Source organism: Apiospora phragmitis (genome assembly GCF_038363925.1).
Source record: "Apiospora phragmitis strain CBS 135458 chromosome Unknown utg000010l:1.0-9815664.0:1.0-9183399.0, whole genome shotgun sequence".
Taxonomy (NCBI): Eukaryota; Fungi; Ascomycota; class Sordariomycetes; order Amphisphaeriales; family Apiosporaceae; genus Apiospora; species Apiospora phragmitis.
Window position 1 is genome coordinate 2,569,099 of NW_027117409.1, and position 16,393 is coordinate 2,585,491.

A 16,393-nucleotide genomic window follows, 5' to 3' on the forward strand; every position below is an offset into this window, starting at 1 on the left:
TCGCTGCCGTTTGCCTGGATTGAATCGAAGCCTGGATATAGGCCCGTACGACGAGTATATCGGCCTCAACGGCGATGACATTTAATCCTGATCATTGATGGCTAATGATTCAAGAAGGAGAGCAGCCATCAGAATCAGCAGGGAACCAACCGAAAACGACATTGACATGCCATGCCACAATTGTACATATACGTGTTAGATGACGTAAATGAGTTCACAACTTCAATCGAGATTTTCCGGTGGGCACATATCTAGCGAGACCCAAGAAAGATTTCCACCAAAATCAAAGGTAGTCACATTACTGACAGAACCGTACGAACTCCTAAACGCCCAGCCATGCAATTCCCTTCTAGTTTGGCCACTAAGCAAAACGGCAAAGGCCAGCCTAGCATAGACATCGTCTACAGCAGCTCGAAGTCGTCCAGGCGGTCCTTGTACTTCATGACGTGCCGCTTGATCTTGCTGCCCTCGGACCAGGTGATGAAGTCCTCCATAGACCGGTTGACGAGGTACGCCGGATCCGTGACGACCTCAGTGCCCACGCGCACATGGCCCTGTTCGATCAGCTTGATGGCTCCAGAGATGGTCTCCGACATCTTGAGCCTCTGCATCACAACGGGGAGCCGCCTCCGGGCGAAAGCGCTGACGGTGATCTTCTCCACCGAGGACATCTTGGAGGTCTGGGCGAGGACGCCCATATCGTAGAGCTTCTCGAGCAGGAGGTCTTCGTGCTTCCTGCGGAAAGCCGACTCTGGGCTGAGCTGCGAGAGCTTGTGCGCATACTGACGTATGGAGCCACCTTGAATCCATTGAGGTTAGCCATGGCCATCTTCAGGCGCGTTCATGCCAGATTGTGGTCGCTTACATAGACGGTTATACTGTAACACCAAGTATTAGTTAACTGCATTCACTATGCTTCAGGGGAGATGATATTACCTTATGGTAGTCTTCTACCTTCTGGATCGAATATCTAATAAGACCAGTTTAGCTGCTGCATCATGACCTGGACATGACTAGTTCAGGGAATGAGGTTACCGCGTCCATCGTGCAGACAAAGTCATACCTTCGGATAACCTCATGATCTCTGTGGTTGTTGTCGCTTTTGTAGGTGATGAAATCAACCTTTTTGAGGAGCTTCCTGTTTAGGGATCAGTACTTCGTTACTCTGGATTGAATGAAACGACGGGTATCACATACTGCTCGTGATGCTTGAGCTTGCGGACCATCTTGTGGGGATTTCAAAGAATTAGTAGAGCTCGCTGGAAGAGCCCTTGGATGATAACGAGGGTAACCACGAATTCTTTGAGGATTGGAAAATTGGTTGCATTCACGATGCCGCCAATGCTTCTGCAACGCGCCAAAAGTTCTTGTCGCAAAGCGGCCTTCTTTCCGCCATCTCGAATTATTTTGGGCCCCACTACTGATAACACCTGCCCGATAACTTTAAATTGCTGTACCGGATTAATTGATACAAGCTCACTCCGTCCCAAGGTACCTCCCGTCCAAAATTCCCAATTGCCTGGCATCACTGCCCACATACAGTCCAATTCGCGAATAGCTTCAGGCCCGGAATCAACCCAGGCAGGAGCTCAATATAACCAGCCCAAGATGCCGCCCCGCATACCCTTTCTCAGCGCTTTCAAGCAGCCCGCTTCCTCCAGTTTCTTCAGGAGCCAAGCCTGCCATTTCTCTCAGCAGGCCCCTCTCCAGGCTAGTACGTCTCACTCCCGTGCACATGCATACACCCTTCATACACCCCTTCCCACACCGGAATACAGAGGCACACCCGACTGACCAGCCCTTCCAACTCTTCCACAGTTCGCCAAAATGTCCCCTCCTCCCCAGCGTCCTCGATGCTAAACCTCGACTCGTCCCCTTCCTCGAAGCGCGGCGGCGGGGACGCCACCCAGGGCGTATCCGAAATCTTTAGCAAATTCAACTTGAAGCGGCGGACGCAGGCGCCCTCGGCGAGCGCAGGGCCGAGGTCCTCGGCGACCTAAAGGGAAAGAGTGTCAGCGAGCACTACATGCGCCAGATGCCGCGGAAGTGGCGCGAGGGCGAGCTCTACGCGCCCAAGGATCTCAGCGAAGTCGAGGCCAACAAGTGGCGCAAGATGACGACCGTGCAGCGTGACTTGGTGGACTTGTTGGGATTGCGACCACTGGACATGTACGCGGTAGGGCTTCCGTTCCCTTCTGCGCTAGGATCTGGTACAGCCTAACTGACATTTGGCACAGAACTTCTCGGTGGTCTCTGAGTATATGACACCTCACGGCCGTATCAGAAAGCGCCAGCAAACCGGTCTTACGAACAAGAACCAGCGCAAGATCGCCAAGATGATCAGGCGCTCCGTCGCTCTGGGGCTGCATCCCAGTGTACACCACCATCCAGAGCTATTGATGCGGAGCGGGCGCAACACGCCGCAGCAAACTCAAGCTACAGGCAAATTCGGCAACTTCATCTAACAATAGGCAAGGCATCGGGCAGATGGTTGGATTTGAGTGGTACCAACCTGAAGGAGGCTCCGTTATACCAATATCATCGTGTGTAAACTATCATGTACAAAAGTTGTCGAGATGGATGGAATAGACCATCAGATACCAACATTGTCACGCGTGATCTGTAAGCATATGTAAGAAAGCTTCAAGAGGCAAGAAGAGGCACATAAGGTGTGGGTAGGCACATATGGCTACACATTTTTACTATTGTACAGTAAAAGCTACCCCGATATCCCTTTGTACTGACAGAAATATGTGATGTACATTCGATTATCTGCATGGCAAACACGCGTTATGCCTTCCAGGGCCGTGAAATTTGGAACCTCATCAGTCCTTCCGCATCGCGCTTCCTCCGTGTCTTCTCGAGGCTACTCCAGACGTGCGGGAACTGCTCCTTGGCCCACGCCTCAAAGTCCCCCTTCAGATCGTCATTAGCCAGGGCATTATATACCACAGCGAGTCTACAGGTGCTTTCGTCAGTATACGGTAAGACTGCGCTAGCAGCATATGGAGGAGGGCTTACGTTATTGGTTCGGGCCGTTGGTGGACTTTGGTCTCCATATTCTCAAGCAGCTCCTTTGCCTGCTCCAGCTGACTGTGAGCGGCCAAAGCACCCGCGTAGGCTGTATAGACGTTGGCCGGAATCTCGATCTCCATCTTGTGAACCTTGCCCCACAAGGACTGGGCCGCTTCGACTCCGAAGGGGGAGAACTCGTACGCCCTAAACACAATCTCTAATGACTGGTAGGTTGGTCCTTCCTCTGACCTGCTGATCTCTTTCCAGAAATCCAAAGCCCTCGAAACGTCATCGCAGGCGGTATACGCAATCATCAGAGCATTGTAGACTGCCGTCGTGAGATGGATAGTGGTATCCATCTTGAGCATGTTGTGCACCATTCTCAGACTCTCGGCATCAGGACACCGACCAAGACCCTCCAAGCATCGTACGTATGTCTCGGCCGTGGGGCGGAAAATGGGGTTGCTATGCTGCCTCATATGGCCAAACACCTGACAAGCCATATCTGCTCGCCTTCGGTCATAGAAGGCATCCATAATCAGGACTCGGCTTTCCAATTTCACGTCGGGGAAAAATTGGCGGATCAGGGCGTATGCATCCCAGACTCGAGCTGTGCTGTTTGACTTGTCCAAGCAGTATTCCACGAAGGCCTGGCAAACGCTTTGTCGCTCTTCAAGGTTCAAGTGTATCGTATGCAATGATAGCGTATCGATCACCTCATATTGTTCATCGTTTTTCAGGAAAGCCATGCATATCGAGACAACAGTGTCTGGTTCGAGAGTAACATGTTGCTCTTCCAGAAAGCTGGTGATTTCGAGTATGCTCTCGTGTCTTGGTGATGAATCCATACATAGCGCACGTATTAACCTATTGAGCACTGGCCAGTCATCTCTCTCGCTCCTGAAATTCTGAAGCGACCTGTAGGAGGTGAATGCACCATCCAGGTCGTTAGCGGCAACTCTGTAATCAATCTGTTGACTATAGAACTGCCGGTCTGGTTCCAGGCCAAATTTCGAGACAAGCGTCGTAAGCCGTTCGGCGAGATAGGCATCCCCTTTTCGTTGGCCGCTTCGAGGAGCGCGTTCATGATCTTCATGTTGGGTTCAAATTTGTACTTTTTATACTGCACTTTGAACATTTGTTCAAGATACTCGGGGCCCTTCCCCATCAGCAGTACAGCGAACTGGTAGAGAATTATGACGGCTTGTTCCACGTGATTCGGGTTCGATAATGAATCGATGCTGTTGGCCATGCCTTCATACACTAACATGGCCCATTCGAACTCGTTGTGTCGAATAGCGCATTTCAAGGCATCGGAAACCGTGATTTGCCTTGGGGGGTCCTTGGGTTCGATTGGTTTCTCAAAGGCCGCCATCATTTTTGCGACGTCGTCTCGCTGCGCAAAGAACCTTGTGACAATTTCATGGACACTTTGGGTGTAAGTGATGCCGGCCTCTACTCTCATGGTCTCGATAAAAGCCATCATGTCCTCTTCGTTACCTTCACGGGCCAAGCCGCGGAGAACCGGTGTCCAAAGACCTTTGATGCGACCCATATCGATATCCGAAGCACGGCTGAGCCGCGGCCATTGTTCCAATAGCGTGTCTCTAGCTTCTATCGCTCGTCCGTTCTGTGCCAGTGTTCGGAGCAAGGGGATCATATCAAATAGCTCTAGAGCTTCAGGGCTCAGGTTCTTTTCCGCGGCACTCGCTCCTCGCCTAGGCGCGCTGAGTTGTTTTCGAATCTCATGGTAAAGAGCTTTGGAGAAGGCTACTGCAGCATTCGGGTCGTCTTTGGAAGGCAGTATGAGTAGGGTATCTCTGGCAGTCCTCAGGTCGGCAACGGTAAGGGAGCCGTCTTTCTCGGACATGGCAGGTAGTAAAAGGTATCGGAAAACTTGCTGCGCCACTTGGACTTGAAGCGAGTTCACCGGACGGCCATTAAACCTCTTGTATTTGAAAAACTCGCGGAAGCCCTTCAATAGCTCTTCCCTCGGAGGCGGGCGGAGGTTTTCCTTGTCATTGGAGCCAAACTGTAGCAGAGCTTCGTAACCGGGCTCGACGTCGGGGGCCTTCAGGGTTCGCGGAGCCTTCTGAAAGATATTCAGGAAGGTCCTCCGTTGTTGCGATATCCTAACCGACCGCCTTCCTACTGGACATCGACTCGTGGACGGTCTCGGGAGGGATTGGAGGGGGCACGGCGGGAGCGCGGCCTGGTGAACAAGTAGGCGTCGCAAGACATGGCGGGTGAATTGCGACCGCATAATGGGTGTTTAGCTACGTACAGAGCCGACTACATTATAGAATTAGAGCTCGTCCGACATGATAAAACAACAAGTGGTTGTTGGAGGACTTGCCTGGGCATGATTGAAGCTCAATGGCGATCAAGATAGGCTCATATTGCCACATCAAACACAGCTTGGGGTTTCTGTTCTACCATAACGGCGGGCCGGCGGGCGTTCAAAAAATATTGGAGCTCCAATTCTACTGGCTTCTGGGGAGCACCTCCAACTGAGAAGCTAAAAGCGCGTCATTGCTTGGCGGGCCACTGCTATTGCCAGCTGACTGCAACGCGCCCCACCTGTCAATTATGACGATACACTCTTGACTCTATCTTCCTCCCTAGTGATTGTTGAACATAGGAACGGCTGGAAAGCCGATGCTAATTCAGGTAAACGTTTGGTTGTCGCAGGACTTGAGAGTAGTACAGTTCCAAGGACACGGAACTGGGTGGGTTTGGAACCATGCTGCCAAGCCGTTCACCCTACATACTTATCTAGCTTGTCCATAGTTCTATACCTACCTAAGTATCTACAAGTATGCAAGAAAAGAGGCATATATTACCTTTCTGCAAACAGCATTCTACGTTCGGTGAATTGGTATGTAAGGCATAAGCCTTGCGGCCTCTGACCTTGGTCCGATACGACCATTTGGCGAATGTCGACTTTTACTATCTGCCTATGATCCCGGTCTCATGTGAACTCCCTCGCTTCCTACAGCCAGGCATGCCCAAGGTATGCTGTGAGCTCGAGAACCAACACCTGCAGGAAAATTGGCCGACGCGCAAAACAGCTCCGCGCCGGCGCTGGATTCCTCCTTTGTCTCCTTCATGTACGTGAACAAGAACGAAAGCCGACGGGGTATCCCCGTGGCCTATCGAACTCACAGCGGCGGTAGTCTGATGCAACCCTCTGGGAGTATCTGGACAGACTGGACGTCCGGGTCCCATCCCGCTGTCGCTGAGCTCCAAGGGGCTGATGGCGGGCTTCTCGGTGACGGCAACGGGCACAAATGACAACAATGGGAAAGCCTACCACCAGCTTCTGACGGTCGACAGCATGTTTGGTCCATCTCACCTAATTCAAGGACAACACCGTGGGCAGCGGTGGAGGGGAGCGCGGACGACTTGTCCAAGTGTGCCAAAGCCACCGCCATAAGGGCAAACCGCGCCGGCAGGGTGCACTGGGTAGTGGAAAGAGATGGGCGCAGCGATGTGGACATCCTCGAGTTGCGATGGCTTGGGGAGCCCAGCGGAAATGTGAGTGATCACTAAGTAAGTAATGCACTGGTTGGGGGTTGTCAATACCCGCGGTACCTGGGTAGTTATTGAGAGCTAATGACAATGACCTGCCCTTGCGATGTTCTAAGAATACTTCATCTCATATAAACATACCCGTCATTAGTAAGGTAGTTAGTGCGAACCCTCTTCGCTACCACTCCCCCACTGCTGACTGGCCATTCATGTCAGCATCGAAAGTGTATCTCTGTGCGGCTTCCGATTGGATCGTTAGGATTTCGCAATATGAAGCGAGGGTGTGCCAAGGTCGTCGGCTCACGATATACCGGGCGCCACCCAGTGGTAGAATCATTGGCAAAACCTACCTTCGGCGATCCCAAAGGCTGGGTGCTTAGTTCGAAGCCTGCTAAGCCGCCGAAAGGGGCGTTGGCTGCATTGGCACTAATGGCGATCTCACGTCAAGCATTTACGCTCGAAACATCCATCCGTTGTTTCGCATTGATACCGTGCATAATCTCGATCTGACCTCTCAGGTTGATCACAAGCTGACTGCCGACCTATCCATCTACGTGACAGGAGTTTATTAAGAAGAATCAAAGCTGATATGACTGATAAATTGATGGGTATCAATTTCATCTTCAGCTATGGAAGAAGTATCAGATACCAGATTTCTCCACCTCCCATTGAAAGACCCATGCCGATTCCCAATTGAATGCTGGCCCTTTTAGTCCAAGCCTGTAAACGCCATGCGCCAATGGTATAGTAAAGTAAAGTACAGTATAGTCAGTCTCGTGGGGGAACTTGTGCCCCTCCTAATGTGACCCCATATAATCAATGTGATCGGATTCCGCCCGTACCAAGGAGAAGAAAAGAGAGTGGACCTGCCCAAGAAGCGTACGTGCCGTACGTGCCGTACGCTGTGACGAGATTGATTTAGATGCTCTTATTGTACACACGTTCAATCCAACATCCTCTGTGCTCATCCGTAAAACAAAGAAGAATAACAAGTATGGCTTCATCCTATGCGCCAAACTGCAGTGCTGTTGAGTCCTCGGCATAGCGAAGAAATGGCGGTAAATAATGGTCTAGTGCCAAAACTAGAAAAACAGACGCGAGAAATATTTTGAAGTGGCCTTTTTCTTTTCTTCTCTCAGCGCTGCTCCGCCGTGATCGACACTCGCGTCTCAAGCCACCTGGTAAAGCGGACGATGGGCGCGTCGACAGCGCGGGCGAAGACGTCGGCGGCCCAGAGGACGAGGGGGATGTTGATGGCCGCGGCGAGCACGGCGCCGGTCCGGAACGCGGCCTCGGTATCGGCGCCCGTGACCGCGGTCCAGGCCCAGTGCTGGACGCGGTAGCCCAGCGTGTGGGTGACGGGCCCGTGCATGAGGTAGATGGCGAAACTGAGGCGGCCCAGGTACTGGACCGGGCCCGTGGTGAACACGCGCTGCCACAGCGGCGCCCGCGCGACGCAGAAGACGAAGAACGCCCCGCCCACCATTTGCCAGAATCGGTACCGGTCCGAGAAGTACTCGGGGATCAGCGAGGACAGCGTCACCCAGCCGGGCACGCCGTCGGGGCCTGCGTCGGGCTCGGACATGAGGTAGAGGGCCGGCACCGAGAGCAGCACGTAGGCCAGGCCCTGGACCTTGCGGCACTTGCAGGGGCGCGGGGACGACGGCGACTCCTTCTCCTCGAAGGGCAGGAGCGACGCAGGTGCCGAGGCGGCTGGGGGAGAGGCGGCGCTGGTGTTGCTGTGGGCGCCACGGATGATGTCGAGCTCGGCTAGGACCGTGCCCACGAGGAAGAGAAGAGGCTCCCAGCGGTCGTTATGGAGCATGAACCACATCAGGATGGCTGTGCATGCGAACCGGGCACCCGTCCGCAGACGTGCGAGGCCAATCAAGACCAAAAACAGCACCATGGAGCAACGATACTCTACGGGAATGGTCCAGAGGTGGACGTCGTAGCCCGTGCTACCGCCAAACTTCTCCCAGCTCCAGAAGTGGAGGAAGTTGAACATCTCGCCGGCCCAGTGGAGGAGCTGCTCGCTAAAGGTGTCCTCGAGGACCGGGTGGTGCTCGGCCACGTTGCGGACATAGTCACGATCGTAGGCGAAGTCGCGTGTTCCCTCATAAGCGCCTAGCTGCAATAGGCAGACGACCATGAAAGTCGAGGCCGCCGTGGGGAGAAACAGACGAAAACCGCGGCGGAAGATGAAGGACGCAATGGTGTTGAGCAGGCCCTCGAACGAGCGGCTACGGATCTGCTTGAGCGGCTTCAAAGACAGTGCGTAGCCCGAGATGATGAAGAAGATGCAGACCATGGACGGCCCACTGAATAGCAGCCGCACGAAAGGCAGCTTCCAGAAGTGGTAGTTGGCATCATTGTAGCCCCAGCCCTCGGCTATGACGAACGATGTGTAGAAGTAGTGGCAGAAGAAGACGAACAACGCTGCCAGCCCGCGCATGCCATCCAGGTAGGCCGTCGGCCCCAGTTTATCGCCACCTCGTAACCGCTCACGGCTGTTCCGACTCGGGTGTAGAAAGCTCGGTAGAAGGAATATAGCCGACCGTATCACCGCCGAGCTCAGCGCTGATATCCGGAAGGCCTTGCCGTACGATTTGACCGTCGAGAGCCATTGTTGGGCCGGGAATCTCTGATCCAGGTCCATCCTCCCGCTCTCGCTTTCCACATCGGACATCGACCGCTCCTCGATCAAGAGAAGCTTCTCCTCATGGGAGAGGTTCCATTTTGATGCTGCGTATCCGTTCATTGTCCTGCAATGGGAAGAGTCGGGGACTTGGAAGTAGTGTGTACAAAAAGGAGATGGTCGCCTGCCACAACCTCGAGACAGACAATCGGAGTGTATAGGTCAAGGACGACGGGCCCAACAAGGTTAAAGACCTGGAAGGCCAAGCCTTTGACCCAGGAGACGTGCCGTTCGAAACCTACAGCGGGCTTGTGTTGCAACAAGACACTGGAGCCAACCAAGCCAACTCAGCTGTTGTTAACCTGGTGTACGAGGGTGCTTCGATCGTCTCCAGGACACTTGATTCGTTTCTGGTGGTGGAACTACGGGTATGGTGTTTCAAGAACAGGGGCACGAGTGATGGATTGAATAGCACCGTTGGAACAGACCGCGGAGCAAAGAACGACTCGGGTCAAGGAGGTGATCGAACGACAAGCAAAGGGAAGAGATAGAGGAAGAGGAGGCGGAAGAGGAATGAAAAGAGAACTCAAATCAATAATTTGCTGGGTAACGGAAGGGGAAGTCGAGGCATCAGTCGAGGATAAGAAGTATGAATTCACAGAAGCGAAACACCAGTCCCTAAGCCTTCACGCTTACTCACATGAACGGCAAGACGGAGGTGATAGAGCTGACGAATCTACCTACCTACCATATCACGTTCGACCCAGTAGTGCAACTCTTCTTCGAGGATGATCGCTATTTCGACCTATTCTGGAGGACTGGCCCGGCTGGCTGGCTGGGCACCCCTATGCGCAGAGCCGCTTGCCGCCAGCAGACCAGGCCCAGGCGACCTTTGTCGGGTGCGTCGTCGTCACGCGTGGAGCAGCTACCATGTTTTGTGACCACAAGCCACCAACGGTAAGGTCGACCCTCGTCGGACTAACGGCGAACGCCTCTTTGGCATGTACCGATTATACTCCCCGTCCTATATTGGGGAAACCTAGAAGTGATCCTCATTAGTAAAGGTTGAAGCTGAGACAGGATCAGCAAGGGGAGCCCCGGCAATCCCCAGTAGCCCCCCACTAGAATCGTATGCCGAGATATGTCGTGGGCCCACGTCGGCAGATCACTAACAGTTTCGGGATTGCGATCGATGTTGCAGAGTCCAAAAGCGCTTGTTATGTTGAAACGATTCGTGTACCGTTTATGGAGAAACAACAGCGTGCGCGTTCGGCCGAAACTGACACTCGGGCCAGCACCGCTTCATCTTTTCAGCTCAGTTCTTACATTATCCGACCTACGTTTAATGAACCTTCACTCACATGGAAATTATAAAAAGAGACCGATGCTTCCTCTCGAATTGGCCTGACTACGCCCGAAACCTAAAGCACTACATACAGTATACTATGTATGCAACATGCTCGGGCTGGCAGGCTGGTCAGGTCAGCCCTAGTCATTCTTCAAATCTGTCAATCTGAGCTAATTAGAAGGGCCCCTGGTTGAATGGAGAATAGAGTTCACGATCAAATAGGCAATTTCATCGATAGAATTCGCTGCCCCAATTGAACTTGGCGTACGCCAGATGACCAAATTCAAAGAACAGGTTTGAATGCAATCGTGATTTATTGGTATCGTGTCGCAAATCATCACTCGTGGCAAACGCGGGACATGCGTGTCCATAGCAAATATGCGATGAACGTGGTCCGCGGTTTGAACAGCCTCCGAACCTTTGAACGCCGGAGAAATCATCGCAGCAAAAACACGGTGAAAGCAGTCGCGAAGCCCTGTCATGGTTTCCCTTTTCTACTCGTCTAACCAGTCCAGGAAGTCAGGGGTGAAGTAGCTGATGACTATGGTGGCACCAGCCCTCAGAATACCCTCCGTAACCTCGAAAGCCATAGTCCTCAGGTCGAAGACGCCTGCCTTGGCAGCGGCGTGCACCATGGCAAACTCGCCGCTGACATGGTAGGCGGCAACGGGCAGGTCCCTGCCAAGCTCCTTGGCGTCACTGATAATGTCCAAGTACTGGCTGGCCGGCTTGACCATGATGATATCAGCGCCTTCGCCAATATCACGAACAATGGCTCGTCTCGCTAAGCCGCGGCCACCAGGAGGCAACTGGTAGCATCTGCGGTCGCCGAATGACGGCGCAGAACCAGCAGCGTCGCGGAAGGGGCCATATAAGCATCCAGAGAACTTGGCGGCATACGACATGAGCAGAGTTTTGTGTGCAATTCCCTCCTCAATGAGCTTCAGCTTGATAGCCCGGATACGACCGTCATTCATGTCCGAAGGGGCAACACAGTGAGCGCCTGCCTGAGCATAGGCCATGGCGACATCGGATATGCGATCCACCGAAAGCTGGTTGTTCAGTGTCCCGTCGTCGCGCAGAATGCCACAGTGGCCGTGAGACGTGTACTCGCAGAGACATACATCCACGACAATGAACAGTTGAGGGAACCGCTGCCGCAGGAGACGAATGCCCTGAATGACGGGTCCCGTTGGGTCGTCAGCAGCGGTACCCAGGGCATCCTTGGTACCCTGCTTGAGAGGAACGCCGAACAAGATGACGGAACGAAGGCCCTTTCGGACCAAGGGCTCAAGGAAAGGGACCAGCTTATTGACACCTCGGCGATACTGGCCCGGCAGAGAGGGGATCAATGTCTCGTCGTCTTCGATGTCGGATATGAAGAGAGGGTAGATGAGCATAGACTGTAGTCGGAAAGCGGATATTAGCCTCTTGAGCCCAGCATGTACTGCGTGATTGCCTTTTCAACTCACCTTGGTCAGTTGGCGCTCAGCCTGCCATGAGCGGGCGAGAAGGGTGGTGGTATCCGCCATGCAGCTGGCTTCCGATGTCGCCAGCGATGCTGACACTGGTAGCAGCCGTACTGGTATAAGACATGGCGCGAGAAATATGCGAGGTGCGATCGTCGACGGTAGAGACCGAGGGAGCCTGGCCACGAGGTCGGCGTGGGCCATTGGCGTCGCGCATGGAGAGATCTTGCACCAGCGTAGAGAACGACATGATGCAGATGGAGGCTGGCGGTGCTGTAAGTCACTGAGCGTCGTCTATAGTGCCAGGAGGTGATGATATTCTCCGCCGCGGAGATTCAATTGATGGGTGGCGGGTAATTGTAGCGTTTTCGGTCTTAGGGTATTCGAAACAGGGACGGACTCCAAAATCGCGAGGGGACCAATGAAGGCACTGCGAACAGGAAGAAGCGTATTAATCGTACTCGACGGTCGGAAGCAAAGAAGGGAAAATCAGCTGGAATAGCAGTAATCGTACAGGGAATTGGGACGGTGTTAATGATGGATGGAATTGTATCACGGATGACTGGCTGGCTCCTGCTAATCCATTTATTTTTCGCCCCACCAACTTGTGCACCGGGTCGGGGAGGTTTCGGAGGGTCCAGAGTGCCCCGACGCCCCCCAAAAGTACTGGCTAAACCTACCAAAGCACAGAATTGTCCACTGGGGAAGACGGCGGATTCTCTTTCCCGACCAATCAAAAGCTGAATGATTACAAAAATCCAACCGCATGTACCGAGGACCGCAAATGCCAAGGCCGAAAGCCGAGTCGCGTAAGATCCATCATTTGATCCTTATCGTGGACTGGCCTCGGACGAGACGAACCGGTGTTCATGTACTTACCTACTTGGGCAAGGTAAGTGCCAATCAAGTGCTGCCCGGGGGCCGCAGACTCGTTGCTCGTAGCAGTGGCTCATAGGAACACCAAGGCCTGAGCAAAATATGTTTTGAAGATATGTGTTTATTGGGTACGATGTATGATGGGGATGATACCAAAAACTTTGGATATAGCCAAGCAACTATTGGCTTCTTATTTTATACCATCGTCGTACTCGAGTGTTCGCATGCACTCATGAGGTCTCATTTGTTTGCCGTCATCCTATATATGAAGGACTACATGATGAGACGGACCGCTGATGATACCCAGACATCCAAACTACATAGGTATATAGTACTTGTAAACCCCTGAACTCCTACGCACATTCCCATGGCTTGCATGAAACCCCATCACAGTCCGGAGAGCACGCTCTGGATGCCGACGCTCTTATAATCCTCACGATTTTGGATATATGTCTTGAAATCGGCCTTCGCCAGTTTCTTGCTGCCTCCACTTGGGCCCGTTGCTAGATTTCTCGACCTCTCGCGCAATGCCTCGGGCCCGATAATGAAGAGGTATCCGATCTCCGTCAACAGCTCGACGGAAGTCTCAGCATCCTTATTGAGGTTCCATTCCTTGAGCGTCGCCACATACTTGGATATATCCTTAGTTACCATGAGACCACCTGCTGCATTGATCTTGTACTTCTTGTAATGTTCAATCAGCAGGCGCTGGACTGATAGAGCTAGTTCACTGCTGAAGACTTCGAGGTTCGTACCATCGATAGCTTGTGATGTAAGGGTGAAGGTCCGAGACAGGAAACTGCAGATGGCGTTGCAGGTTGGTGTTTGTAAGGTCTCTCAGAACACTCTCATCCTTGGGGAGATAGTCGACCTTCTTCTGGGAAGCGAGCGACTTTGTGACCCAATTGAGTAGGACATCAATGGTGGATTTCATAATGTTATTTGTCTTCTTCTCGATCGACTCAATGCCCATTTTACTTTGCGCTTCCATACTCCGGCGGACGGTAGTATTGGCCTCGGCCAGGCGAATAAGGACGGTAGTGATGAAGCGTGACATGATGCTGGCGATTGTAACAGCTGGGCGGATCGAAGGTAGATAAGTGAGGTCGGGCTCTGTCTTAGAGTTCTCCTGGGCAGTGGCTTTCTCCAATGCAGCATCCAAGCCAGTCTCAACGTAAACTTGACCCATGCTGGCCATGAGAAGATTGAGAAGCGTTGCAACATCCTTGGGCGTATCGCTTGGGCTGCCCAGCTCCAAGGTTCGTCGGACACTCTCCGCCAGCCAAGTCATCATTCGCTTGGCATTTGCAGTGCTCAAAACTCCATCCTGGTCTGAAACCTCGATGTCGTTCTTGTTTTTGTCGGTCTCCTGGACTCCAGCCACCCTCAACATCATCTCCTTCTGTGTCTGTGTCAAATCTGACGAGTCCAGCCGTTCTAGATAGGCATCTTTGGCGGACGCCATGAGTTGAGAGCCCTGCTGGGCCAAAGATGCCATGAAACCCGTTGGCGCCTTCTTCCTTCTCGAGTGATAAATGTTGTATTTGAAGAGCAAGGAGTTGTTCATCTCTTCTAAGCTCTTCTTCTCCTGTTCGATATATGAATTACCAACTATGTATGGCACAAACAGTTCCTCCATCTGCTGGTCGAGAGTCTGCGATATCTGCGCCGAGCACGGTTCTGGATGTTCTGTGAGACCGTGTGCCTTGAGGTCTTCTACCAATGCACTGATATAGTTTCTCGAAGAGTGCAGCGAGCGAAGGAACGCCAGTGATGATATGGTATCTGCCTTTTCCAAGACCATCTCAAGTCTTTGCTGGATGGATTGCTGGAAGATCCTTTGGATGAACTTGATCAACACCGTCTCGTAGTAGGGGAATGCCCTCTTAATGATGAAAGACTCCTCCTGCATAATAACTTTGACCTCGTCAATAAGCGACTGGAGGCTCGGCTCCACCCTGGCGGATCCGAGTCCGGGTCGGCAAGCTGTTCAAAGGATTCATCATCTGTCGTGACTTCCTCTGTAATCAGCTGGTTGCGATCGATGAAGAACTGGTGCTGATTCACGAAAACGGCTATAACGCTAGCGCCTCCGTTGAAGTCGTGCAGCACCTTGGCACACTCCATCATGTCGTCGAAGTTCTGTTTGCGGTAGCTGTTATTGAACTGCTTGAGCAACTCTTGTTCAAGGGTTTCGCAAAACTTCTCCAGCACCTCCCTAGTGTTGTAATTTGACCTGAATGCGCCAGCGACTCCGTTGGTGACCCCGCGGCCATGCCCATTTGTCTGTCCCCACGCTGCAAGATCCAGCCGCTGGCTGATACGCATCAGTTGGTGCGCAATCACGGCGCATCTCACTTTGTTGTCGGCACCACCCTGTCTTTGGATATCTTGTAGGGATGTCAACTCGCCCGTTTCGCCGACTTCGAGCCAGCATTGTATGAGGAAGTTGGCATCCAGGGCCCTCCTTCGTTTCCTATCCAGCTCCTCCAGCTTTTCTCCTATCTGAACGGCGATATTTCCCCCTCCGCTCGGGTCATTGCGACTACCTCGGTCCATAGTAGTGGGATTATTAAGACTGATATCGAGGTCTTCAAACTGTTTGATCGACTGATCCAGCTTCAGACCGAGGGTATCAAGTGTTTGGTCATGTTGCACTTCGGCGCGCCGCACCTTCGATTGAAGATCCGACTCCTTCTCTTGCAATTCCTCGGAAAGGTTACCGAGGCCTTGAAGCGCATCTGTGGCGGCGTTGTCAGTAGATTGCTGGTTCCGATGCGACCGTTTGGGGATCGAGGGCCTACATACTCTCAAATGTCCGAATCAAGGGCTTTGGATCGAATGCCTGCTGGTTGGCCGGGCCCGATCGGCGATTAGCAGGAACGGCGCTTTCGGCAAGGCTATCGACGAAAACTCGGACGATGAAATCCTTATTGGAAAAGTCGTCGAGAGTGAAGCTGGGCCCCCTGGGAACAGCGCCCTCGACCCGGAGCCGTTCCTCTCCATTTGGGTGCAGGAACTCTCAGATTCGAGGCGCTCGACTACATGGACATGGGCGCATAAGCTCGGGTGAAGGCGTGCACTTCGGGACTTCGGAGGAGATGGTGTGAGATGGTTGGCCTCTTGCAAAGTCGGGATTCGTTAGGGGTCGCTGCCCAATAGGCCTGTCTTCGTTGAATGTGTTGGGACGCGTATTGAGCTTCCGAGGTGACGGGTCTGGATTCGAGGGCGGGATGGTTGAAGTGGCGGACAGGGGTGTAGCTGGTTGGTCAGGCATTCAATCAAGTAATTACATGCTTAGGCGTCTCTATCGTGCTGCGTAAGCCACAATCTGCTGCGAGTAGGTACGTCCCCCCGCATGAAGCTGTCCATCAATCAATTGATGTGGCTGAATTCCAATTGTACCAAGGAAAGAAAGGCCTGGTTGACGGAAATGAACAGCACCCAGACGTCAGTGACATCCGATTTGTGTTACGAGATCGTGCCTGCCCGATATTTCCTTCAGTTCACGTCGCT

General features: G+C 52.9%; 6 protein-coding genes across 6 annotated transcripts; 1 reads left to right on the forward strand and 5 right to left on the reverse strand.

Moving 5' to 3' along the window:
- Window positions 1–401: 401 nt before the first annotated feature.
- PG994_010555 (U3 small nucleolar ribonucleoprotein IMP3) lies at window positions 402–1,226 on the reverse strand (the record flags this gene model as incomplete). The annotated part of the gene is made up of 4 exons (XM_066861964.1): window positions 402–799; window positions 866–878; window positions 1,036–1,138; window positions 1,198–1,226. The coding sequence occupies 4 exons, from the start codon at window positions 1,224–1,226 to the stop codon at window positions 402–404; spliced, it is 543 nt and encodes a 180-aa protein (XP_066711074.1).
- Window positions 1,227–1,608: 382 nt separating this feature from the next.
- Window positions 1,609–2,465, forward strand: PG994_010556 (mitochondrial 37S ribosomal protein bS18m; the record flags this gene model as incomplete). Its single annotated transcript, XM_066861965.1, is given in 4 exon segments — window positions 1,609–1,714; window positions 1,846–1,913; window positions 1,931–2,176; window positions 2,238–2,465. The coding sequence occupies 4 exon segments, from the start codon at window positions 1,609–1,611 to the stop codon at window positions 2,463–2,465; spliced, it is 648 nt and encodes a 215-aa protein (XP_066711075.1).
- A 325-nt stretch (window positions 2,466–2,790) lies between these two features.
- Window positions 2,791–5,278, reverse strand: PG994_010557 (pentatricopeptide repeat domain-containing protein; the record flags this gene model as incomplete). Its single annotated transcript, XM_066861966.1, has 3 exons — window positions 2,791–2,959; window positions 3,022–3,819; window positions 3,894–5,278. 3 exons carry the CDS (start codon window positions 5,276–5,278, stop codon window positions 2,791–2,793), a joined length of 2,352 nt encoding a protein of 783 aa, XP_066711076.1.
- A 2,403-nt stretch (window positions 5,279–7,681) lies between these two features.
- On the reverse strand, window positions 7,682–9,307 carry PG994_010558 (uncharacterized protein; the record flags this gene model as incomplete). Its single annotated transcript, XM_066861967.1, has 1 exon — window positions 7,682–9,307. One exon carries the CDS (start codon window positions 9,305–9,307, stop codon window positions 7,682–7,684), a length of 1,626 nt encoding a protein of 541 aa, XP_066711077.1.
- Window positions 9,308–11,026: 1,719 nt separating this feature from the next.
- PG994_010559 (tetrapyrrole biosynthesis- porphobilinogen synthase) lies at window positions 11,027–12,205 on the reverse strand (the record flags this gene model as incomplete). The annotated part of the gene is made up of 2 exons (XM_066861968.1): window positions 11,027–11,935; window positions 12,005–12,205. The coding sequence occupies 2 exons, from the start codon at window positions 12,203–12,205 to the stop codon at window positions 11,027–11,029; spliced, it is 1,110 nt and encodes a 369-aa protein (XP_066711078.1).
- A 1,059-nt stretch (window positions 12,206–13,264) lies between these two features.
- PG994_010560 (uncharacterized protein) lies at window positions 13,265–16,154 on the reverse strand (the record flags this gene model as incomplete). Its single annotated transcript, XM_066861969.1, has 5 exons — window positions 13,265–13,641; window positions 13,724–14,828; window positions 14,894–15,618; window positions 15,686–15,896; window positions 15,969–16,154. 5 exons carry the CDS (start codon window positions 16,152–16,154, stop codon window positions 13,265–13,267), a joined length of 2,604 nt encoding a protein of 867 aa, XP_066711079.1.
- Between the last annotated feature and the right edge of the window lie 239 nt (window positions 16,155–16,393).